The sequence below is a fragment of the Polyodon spathula genome, chromosome 9, assembly GCF_017654505.1.
Source record: "Polyodon spathula isolate WHYD16114869_AA chromosome 9, ASM1765450v1, whole genome shotgun sequence".
Lineage (NCBI taxonomy): Eukaryota > Metazoa > Chordata > Actinopteri > Acipenseriformes > Polyodontidae > Polyodon > Polyodon spathula.
In genome coordinates this window covers 33,493,886-33,504,742 of record NC_054542.1, presented here as the reverse complement: position 1 = coordinate 33,504,742, position 10,857 = coordinate 33,493,886, and the positions used below count along the sequence as shown (strand labels likewise).

The 10,857-nt window shown below is 36.5% G+C and overlaps 1 protein-coding gene across 2 annotated transcripts in view; it reads right to left on the bottom strand.

Moving 5' to 3' along the window:
- Positions 1 to 1,021: 1,021 nt before the first annotated feature.
- Positions 1,022 to 10,857, bottom strand: part of LOC121320689 (ubiquitin-associated domain-containing protein 2-like) — a 57,197-nt gene continuing 47,361 nt past the window's right edge. For both annotated transcript variants that reach the window (XM_041259256.1, XM_041259257.1), the window contains 3 exons: positions 10,174 to 10,419; positions 4,465 to 4,593; positions 1,022 to 1,697 (listed from right to left, as the gene is read on the bottom strand). In XM_041259256.1, coding sequence (XP_041115190.1) covers positions 1,590 to 1,697; positions 4,465 to 4,593; positions 10,174 to 10,419 — 483 coding nt within the window. In that variant the 3' untranslated portion in view covers positions 1,022 to 1,589. The remainder of the gene's footprint in view (positions 1,698 to 4,464; positions 4,594 to 10,173; positions 10,420 to 10,857) is intronic.

The following is a 10,857-nucleotide window of genomic DNA, read 5'->3' as shown; positions in this document are numbered from 1 at the left end:
CAATTTGACTCCATTCCTTTTATATTCTCTCCATTTCTGCAATGCTTGTGAAGTCACTTGTTAACTTACATACATTTTATTTTTTAATTTCCAGATAATCTTGGGTGCTTGATGAAGTAAACCAATGCAGGCCTGTCTGGCCCATTAGTGCCAAAACATGTTATTCTGTGAGGCTGCTGTGTGCCGTGTTTATAGAACACTTTGCCTGTGGCTTATACTCTCTTGCTTTTTAAGTCTATACATATTCAGTTTCCCTTGTTTTTAATTAAACAGGCAAGTTCTGTTGGGTGGGATTAAAGGTCCTGATCTTTTTGTAAAGCCCTCTCTGAAGACTTTCCTTGATAAGGTGCTTCATTTTCATTTCATTTAACACCGCTGTTACACTCAATTAAATAAACTCCAGGTTTACTTACACACACTACCTATTGAAAAAACAACAAAGAAATGGACACAAGGAGGAGCAGTCAGTGAGGTAGGTTTTATTAAAGCATTTAAAATAATTTGCAGCAAAGTTCTTGACTTACAAAAGGGGACTTACAAAAACAGCTGCTTACTTTTTAATTAACCGAACCTTGCCTGTGAGTGAGTGGCTGGTTATGTTACAGACCAATTGCCGTATACTGTATTCATACATTGCTTTGTACTGTGGTGTGTAAAACCATTCATGAACCAACCGGAAACACCATAATAACACAGGTGTTATTCTATGAACAAAACTTTAGTTTGAAGGGTTGGAATACATTTTCTGGTGCAGCTTCATAACTTGAAGTGCAAGCTGATGAGAAAAATGAGATATTATTTTAATGGCTTGATCACTATTACCCAGGGATCTGTGTTGTTTTTTCCTACAAATTAAGTACCAGTAGATATATACAAATACAGTGTATTTATGCAAACGCAGTATATTCTTGTTTACATTTAATATTAAAAGGTATGAATAGTCATCATATCATTATATATATATATATATATATATATATATATATATATAGAGAGAGAGAGAGAGAGAGAGAGAGAGAGAGAGAGAGAGAGAGAGAGAGAGAGAGAGAGAGAGAGAGTAAAATTAAAAGTAGCATCCCTGATCACTAAGGGTTACGTTCATAAGACTCCAAAGTAAAACACCAATTCAATAATTAGGGGTTGTATAGGAAATCCCAAGTTCACTGTATTTGACATGATAAAACCTTTACCAGCACAACTGCATTCATTTTAAGACTCCTAGTAATTTATAAGAACTTGCCAGACTTCTTTATAAAAAAAATAAAACAAACTAACAAAAATAACACCTCCTTCAATGAGATACTCAATAGAATATCACCTATACCTTTCATTGAGTACACCTTTAACAATTAAATATGATCTTGCAATCATCAACTAAAATCCATCCTGTTGCAGCCCTTCATTTTGGTAAAAAAAAAGCGTTTTTCTGAAACCACAGAGTAATTTCCGTCCCTTTAACACCCATTTCAAGGAAATAAAAATGCAAACTAGCAGTGTTTTACAAGGGCACTTCAAAATACCTACTTGGTATGTGATGTTATTACTTCTCGCACTGTGTGACCACATTGACCACATTTGTGAAACAGCTCTCAGCGCTGTAGTAGAAAGTTAGTAGCTACATTAACGTCATTATTTGAAGCTCTTAGTGCCTCCAAAGCATCCACTCTGGAAAAGCCCATCTCCATAAGTCTAGCCACCTGCAATAGAAAATAACACTATTAGAATTAGACTTACTACCAGGAATTAGCTACTGTGCCATCCCTCATTTCCATACAATGTGCCCCTTCTCATAAGCTTTTGGCAAGTTACTGGGGAGTTTTCATATCAGTATATCCCAAAATAAATATTTCAAATACAACAGGCGCATACTTCAAACACTTTGATATCTGTGGCTTCTTTTGAAAACCATTTCCAGGAAACAAAAAATGAGAAGCCCTACATTTTAGCGATGAAGCACAAAAAGTTTAAGTCTTGTATTGTGTTTTGTGCAGTACTGTGTAATTACAGAGATTTACGTTAGTGATTAAAAATATTTCGTAAAATAAAGATACAATTAATGGCATGCCAATAAAATGGGTTTACAATAAGTGTGGAATTAATTGTTTTTTCTGGACATAAAAATTACTCCTCTCCATACTGAACAATAAAACACGGTCCTTAAAGATTGAGTGCTTTGTCATTCCTAGGTGCATTATTATTATAGAGAACACATAATGGTTCTAAGTGGGTAGCACAAAAGTAACCAAATAAGGAGAAACGCGCATACAGGTAAAAAGTTTCATGTTGTTAGTCTTTACTTACAAATTGATTATTTTTACATTACCAAAACCATCATGTTTTCTGTTCATCCCACGTGAAATTAACAATTTACAGATCAGGACAGATTTAATTAAAGTAACTTATTTCTGATTTATGGATTAAACATTGCCGTTGCTGCAGGGAGTTCTGAATTCAAAGCTCTGAAATATGAAACAAAAAACTCTATAGAACACTTTGACATAAAGAATGATTCTTGGTGGTAAATCTTCCTCCCGACCTGTGAGGGCACTAAGTAATGGGAACAGAGTACTCTAGACTACTTGGCCTGAAACTTCGTTCCGAGGGATAAAAGGAAGTCGGTCATGCAGAAAAGAGACAAAGCATCGGTACACTAACTCATTGATCGGGAAGGTAAATCATGTGGCAGCCGCGGATTACAAGAGCGGCTGCAATCGTTTACCAAGGGGTCATGAGTATATAAATAGGAGTATATAAATAGGGGTCGAAGTGATGTATCTGTTTCTTCTTTAGGTTTAAAAGCATTTTGAACTGTAAGGACTGCGAGAGACCACGTGCGGAATAAAAATGTTTGGGAGTGTTTTGTTTTGTTTGTCTGTAATTGTCTTGTTGTATATACTAGATGGCTAAACACGATTCCGGAGCTGTCTTGTTGTATATACTAGATGGCTAAACACGATTCCGGAGCTGTCGCCAAGGGCCAGCACTAACCCGGAAGAGCACTGCACGACTGTCACTAAATAAACTGTATCACCCACCAGGAGCACTGCTGCAGGCATGCTAGACTGGTGACTGTGCTAGTATTATTGTGGGGCAGATATTTGTGTTTATTATTTGGGACTGCAACCCGTTATTTAAGCCGCACAATATACATTGCTGTGTACTGCTAGGGTCTTATTATTTGGTTTCCAGACCTGGATGCAATAAAATATCTTTCCAATGGATTATAACTCTCCTTGTTTGTTTATTGCACACTGCAACACTCCTGCAACTGTACACAATCAACCACTTTGCCAAAAAAGCACTTGGGTATTATATATACTGTATTGTATTGATCACAGGGTTTTATTAAAGAACTTCAAAATACCCAGGCAAGTGTCAAATTTTAAACCAGGCAGAATTCATTCTTCCAACAACCACTACAGAGGGGTGGTTCTCTCCTCTTAAACTAAAGAATACCGAGAGAGAAAATAAATGTTATATTCTGTATGTCATGTTTGAGAAAAAAGTATAAAAACTACTGTTTGATGAACTTTGTAGACAATGCAGCAAACTTACTTGATTTAAAAATAAACTACTGAATATAAAAAAAAAATTAAAAAGTAACTTAACGGATATCTTGACATTGATAGGATCGGGTGTTATGTAGTACATACATAAGAGATTTGTACATCTTCCTTATTTGAAAATCATGTTGATTGAGAACTTCATAGGAAAACAGAGATTACTAAGCATCAATAGTTAGACCTCATTTTTTACCTTATTGTCCTCAAAACAAAAAAAAGTGTGACAATGAGGAGGTTTGACAACATTGTGGCTCCAATGCTTGTGTAAGGCAATATCAATCAGATGATTTTTAGACTCTGGCATGATTAAAGCACAGAGGGGAATTTTTGAAATAAAACAAAATCTTGAAATATAGCAATTTAAAACTCCACATGACAAAACTGCACTGCAGTGCTATCACACTGATAGAAAGCAGCCCATGGAGAGAGACAGATGGAAAGGAATGCATATGAATAGAACTAAAGAATGTAGAAAACTCCACATGGGCGGGGGTGAAACTGGCAGACAGAATGCTGTAGGTGCACAACAGACCCTGGAACTGGGAAGGAAACAAAATGCGGATTACAGAATATATTATTCTCCGCCCCATTTGTGTCATTTCATGGAGAGGTTTGTCTTAACAAATGGTGTACTTGTTTTCTGAAAATGGAAAGAACAGTGAAAAGACTACAAACACTGCAACTTCCTTATTAAAAAAAAAAAAAAAAAAGTTTTGGCAAGCTGCTTTGCACAGAAAATATTATTTTCGGTATTTCTTTTTTTGTTTTCTGTGTACTTTTTCAACGGCAATCTTTTAATCTTTCCTGTATTTCTAAAGAATTCTGCAGATATCTTGTGTAAGACTCGCATGTACGCAGTGTTGAAAGAGTCCAATACAAAAAGAAGAAAAGCTGCACCCACCTGCTCTTCTGACACTTCTTGGGGAGGATTGGCAGGAGTGTTTTGGGCTGACCGTGGATCGGCTTGATGGTTAGCGTTCCACCTCTGACGCAGAGAGGGGAAAAACCTATTCCAGTTGAGAAGGCCTCCCTGGAGAGGAAGCACCAACATTTAGAGCCAGCGACTAGATCATTTACAGCTGCTTTTAATTACAAAGAAAAAGAACTGGGGAATAGTATTCATAAATAAAGGTCTCGTACTATGACACCTGCTGTATATGGGGTTAAAGACAGAAATGGGTGAAACAAGTCACTACTATACATTATACTGGTGAATACTAGGGGTCCAACAATTAATCAATGCATCTGTCCTTAAATTTCCAGAGCTTTGATTACATACTGGTGAATTGACGCATCAAATTAAAACCCAGTTTGAAGCCTCCTGTTGCTGGTTAGCATTAAAACCTTGAGTGTGTGACAGTGTGCTTCTTTTAGTGCTAGTAGGGTAGATTAGCACGTTGCTAGGATACACACTTTAGGCCTCTACATTCGTGTTGGACAAGCCAAATCAGAAGTAAGCCTATTGTATTCATGTTTTCTTGATTTAAAAATTAAGGCAATATGTGTTTTTTTTTTTTTTTATATTAAATCTACTGATTACCTTCTTTAGTACTGAATTTAGTATGATAGGTAAATTAATTAGTATTTGTGAGATTAATTCAAATGTTTTGCTTTGATTTTGGATATAAAATGTGAACAGTAATGAACAACCATAGTTCAGATAGAAATAACTTCTATCAAAATATAATATTTTTTATTATTATTACAATGTTAAAGGGACATCTATGGAAGCCCATTTCTGTCTAAAATACATTTTACATTTCCATTATAAGGTTGACTTAGTATCCCATTATTTTAACCTAGTATCTTATTTTGACATACTATCTTGTTATTTCGACTTACGTTTTAATAAGTCTCAATCTCGAGATAATAAGTCAAAATAACAAGAAAGTATGTCAACCTTATAATGGAAATTTAAAACATATTCCTTTTTTATTTTTTTTCAGTGGTGGAAATGGGTTTCCACAGACATTTGATGCAGACGCAAGCATATTCTTTTCAGTTGTTAAACAAGTCCTTTGTATTTCTTTTTTTATGATCGGAAGTGTTCTAATTTGCATACAGGTTGTGCCTTTTTGTTTAACTATTGTGCACAACGGTGTACCATCTGTTAAAAAAAACTAATGCTTGTTCTTTATTTTGAAAAATAAAAAAAAATCAATGCATCGATTATCGTTAAACAGTTGCCACTGAAATTTCTGGATTCTCATAAATAACGGAGTGTTTTTTTGAACAAACCCACTGCACTTCCTTTAAAAACATGTTCTTTCACAACTTCCTGGATGTTAAGTGCAAAGACAACTTACAGCTGCTACCAGCATCTGCAAGTCATACCATCTAAAACTACGGTTTTGCAGTATAGCTACAAATAGTACTAAACACCCTACATGCAACAGGGAAGGTCAATGTCCTTTCACTCAAATCTATACACCAAAACAGTAAAAGGTAAATGTTTGTGCAACATTACATACAACATGACATATCTAATGTATAATGTCTGCATATGGGTTGAGCAGTATAAGTGTTAGTACTGTACTGTGCCCTAATGTGATTAGTACCTATCAATAATTTCATTCAAGTGATAACTGCTGTACATTCTAAAAGCCAACATGGTTTCCAACTTTTTGCAAATGCCTTTACTATGCTACTTAACAACACTTTGGCACTGGTTCTTTCTTTTTTTGTATGGTTTATGAAATAAAATTTAAAAAATCAAATTAAAAAAAATGCTACATCTTTACATTTATTTATTCTATGTAACAGCTAAATGTAATTTTTTCCACTAAAAGTTTCAGAACAAGTAGGCTACAGCAGTTCTGGAGCTGCTTTATATGCATGTGTTTAAGTAGGGCTGCTCCAATTAACAGATTGATTGGACCGATTAACCAACTAAAGAGCTAATGGCAGATTAATTTTTTTTTTACAATTTAAATCGTGCAGAATTTTATTTTTTTATAAAATAAAATCAACTGATAGAAGTACATTTTCTCTCCACTACACAGCGTTTAATACAACACTTCAGAACAGGACTTGAGACCACCTCGGGGCAGTCTAGAGTCCTGTTCTAAATTAGATCGCATCATGTAGTGAGGTTTGTCAGAAGTGTGGACGCTGTAATACCGAACTGCATTTTTTGTGTATCCTCCAATATACCAAAATGCTTTCTGATATGTTTTGGCGTGTGGACAATACAAATACAGTACTCAGAACAGACGCCTAAAAGAGTTGAGAAAGACTATCAATACTGCTGTACCGTACACAATTTCTGATTACACTACTTTAATAGTGTGTGTACGCGTGAAGCCTGACTAAATATGAAACGGTACTAGTGTGGATGTTATGAGCTGGATTAATTAAAACGTTTCAGTGTGATTTCCGAGATCAGTTATGTAGTGTGGACAGGGCTTCAATCTTTGTTTATTGTGTGTGTGTAGTGTACCACCAAAACTGTTCTGTATTTCATTGGTTTTCAGTGTTGCAATGTCAGTTAAATTTAGGTACCTAATTAAGAAAAAAATAAAACTACAACTAAAAGGGAGATTCCCTCAGTCTAGGGACATGTCAAAGTGGTATAGACACTCACTGTTTACCATTCTTCAGAAAGCAGTTTTACCTCTGACACATAAACCTTTGCACCGAGACAAATGCACTTCTTCTCTGTCTTAGTCACACAGACAGTAAACACAATGCTTCTTCTTGTCTGGTTTAATGCCATTTTCATGAATACACAAGCTTGGTTTATGAAAGTAGTTAGTGAAGCCAGTGGTATATACAGTACCAGTCAAAAGTTTGAGGACACCTGCTTGAAACCAGGTTTTTCATGATTATCTATGCTTTTAACTGTATAAACTTGTCTATAAACTCTTAATATTTCATTATATGATATGTGCACTTATATAAGCTGATAATTATAAGTGAATTGTATTAAAAAAATATATTTTTAAATGAAAATGTAAATCTTGTCAACTTCAATAAAATGGTCACTCAAAGCAAGGGGATTTCAGTCTGAAGCCCAAGTCAGTTAAAAGTCTGAAATATGTATAACACGGTGTTAGAACACTGACCTAAGTATAAAAGTGTCTTTGTTAGATGTTCTCTGAGTTAACTAGCATGTTACCTAATTAACCTTTTGCCACCAATTATTGTTAACAGGTGAGGGTCCATGATTACTATAAATATAGGTAGCATAGGCACAAGTTTGTCATTCCTGAATGTAAGGGAGCAGAAAATGGCAAAATACACTCAGTTAAGCAGACAAAAGACAGTCTGTAATTACTTTAAGAAATGAAGGTCAATCTAAGACAAATCGCAAGAACTTTGCAGGTGTCTGTAATTGCTGTGGCCAAGAACATCAAATGATTTGAAGAAACTGGCACTCATGAAGACCGAACAAGGTCAGGCAGGCCAAGGGTGACCTCAGAATCAGAGAACAAGTTCATTCGAGTCACAAGTCTGCGAAACCGGCGATTAACTGCCCCTGAAATACAAGTTCAACTAAATGCTACTAGAAGTACAGATGTTTCAACATCAACTGTTCAGAGGAGATTGCGTGATGCTGGCCTAACTGGAAGAATTGCTGCAAAGAAACCACTGATAAGCAGAAAAAGAGAAAGAGACTTGCCTGGGCCAAAAAACACAGAAACTGGACGTTTGAGGAGTCGAAGTTGGTCTTATGGACTGATGAGTCAAAATTTGAAATATTTGAGTCCAACCGGCGATTATTTGTAAGACGCAGAGAGGGTGAGCGCATGAGTTCTGCATGTGTGGTTCCCACTGTCAAGCATGGAGGAGGCAGTGTCATGGTCTGAGGTTGCTTTGCTGGTGACAGAGTTAGTGATCTTTACCAAGTCCATGGCAAGCTCAACCAGCATGGCTATCTTAGCATACTTCAGAGGCACGCCATTCCATCAGGATTACGTCTAGTTGGGCAGTCCTTCATTCTTCAGCAAGATAATAACATGAAACACACCTCAAAGTTGTGCAAGAACTATCTGACGAAGAAGGAAAGTGAAGGACAACTCAATCTAATGACCTGGCCTGCCCAGTCTCCAGAACTCAATCCCATAGAACTTGTATGGGACGAACTGGACAGAAGAGTCAAAGCAAAGCTACCCAAAAGTGCCCTACATCTCTGGGAATTGTTGCAGAAGAGCTGGGAAGACATATCGTGATTTCCCGCTGAAACTTGTTAACCGAATGCCTTGTGTTTGTGAGGCTGTTATTAAGGCAAAGGGTGGCTATTTTGAGGAATCCAAGATTTAGAGACAATTTTTAATTTTCTTGAACATTAAAAATTGATACTCCTTATGTTTTGTTTTGTATATTGTAACGTGTTTTCATTTTCAAGTATTTACAGAAACGTAAACCCCAGAAGGTGTGATTAACATGAGCTAATCACACCTCTAAAAGGCTTTAAGCGAAGCAGAGTGCCTTTAACCCTTTAGGGTTTGTTGGCTTAACTTTACAGCAATGTTTTAAATGAAAAAGAAAACATTTTTTAAATATTATGCTGCTGAGAAAGTAGTTCTTTCAAAAAGAATGACATCAGAACACTGTTTACCTTTCGTTTCTAGCACTGTGGTGGAGAAGCTCGTACTAGCTTTGCACAGAAATTCAGTTTGCTGGGCTTGATCATGAGGGATTAATCATTTTGAATGAAGTCCCATTCCCTTTCATATCCTGGCTGCTGAATAAAAAAAACTTATACTACACGTGAGTCCACCTTGATGTAGAAATATTTATATTATTATAACACAGATGTTCGAATGGTGCTCTGACTCAATCACACAACACACCTTCCAGGTGACAAGGCACTCCTGTCCTGTGTCAATTTCCGCAGTGCGTTGTGTTTAATTCTGCCTTACTGCCACAGCAATGCCATTATCGGTATTATACTACAACTTTACTTATTCATTTATTCACCTCAGGTTGTCCGAAATAATCATTGTAATCTACTGAGCAAGTTCATTTTTGGGAAATGGTGAAGCGTTTCGTCAGTAAGCAGTGGTTTTAGAACAGGAACTTGTTAATTATTGAGTAACACATAGAAACTAATGTCCAGTTGTTGTAAAATTTAAACACCAGAAAATATCTCCATTTTTAAATCTTACACCAACTTCTGTGGCCAAAAACAGGATCACAGAAAAGTCTAGAAGTATGGACATTTGCTCACAGAAGATGAATTTTCAAAACAAAACAATGTTACAATAAGCCTTTCACAATGCACGGTTTTGTACATTTTTGTACACCAAAACTACTACCTACGTTAGTTCCCATGCTTGTATGTAAAACAACATCCTATTTCCATAACGTATGAAATTTGGCAGAAGTCACCTTTCTTACTCTGTGTTATACTGTAGCTACTACTGGTTAAAAAAATCTTGTTTTTACAGTAACATTTACAAACAACCAGTGCACGTGTAATCAATAATTGCACAGTATATTTGTACTAAAACAGAGTATTTATCGCAAATGCAATCCGAAACATCTGTAGGAGGCTAGAAAGGTATGACGGAAGCTTGGTGCAAAATCATGACGTTTACCATGTAGAGTGTGACAGACAGACACAATCTGTGCATAAGGCAAACACACTGGGAACTATAACCAGTACCTGCTGCTGTGTGTTCCTCCTCATGTGTGGGAGCTGTGAAAGCAGCAGCTGTTGATCCAGCCGGTCCATTCTCTGTTGCCGCTGGATGTCCAGTGTGGCTCCCATTCCAACAGCAGACTCGAGGGTCGGCTCATCAGTGGAGAAGAGAGGCTCAAGGGTGTAAGAGCCACAACGGGCAACCCAGTCAGGGATGAATATAACATGTTGCATTTTAAAAACATTGTTGTGGTAAAGCATGCCAGAAGTCTGCAAGCAAGAAGAACACAAAAACATCAGCCAAACTTTGATTACAATATGGTTTGTTCATAAGAGGTAATCACAAGCTAGACATTTATAATAGCCACTTTCCTCAAAACTTGGGGTGAAAATCCACCCTAAAAAACTAATTGTGCACTGCTAATTACTACTGCATCCACTGCCTGGGTTGTTGTTTGGATTTTTTTTTTTTATGTCTCTATCTTCGGCAAACCAGTAAAACTGAATATCTTTGTCTTCCAGATGTTATTTTTGCTTTGATTTGGGTGAATTAAGAAAAATGCTATAGATCTCAAACCTGTTCCCCAGCCAGACTCAATGCTTCGTTCCGTCTTATTCTCCACCATTCTCAATGTCTCTATTGTCAAGTGGCCCCCAAGGGAATTTATTTTCTGTTTTCCCTAATTTTGATTTTCCTGATTTTTGTGC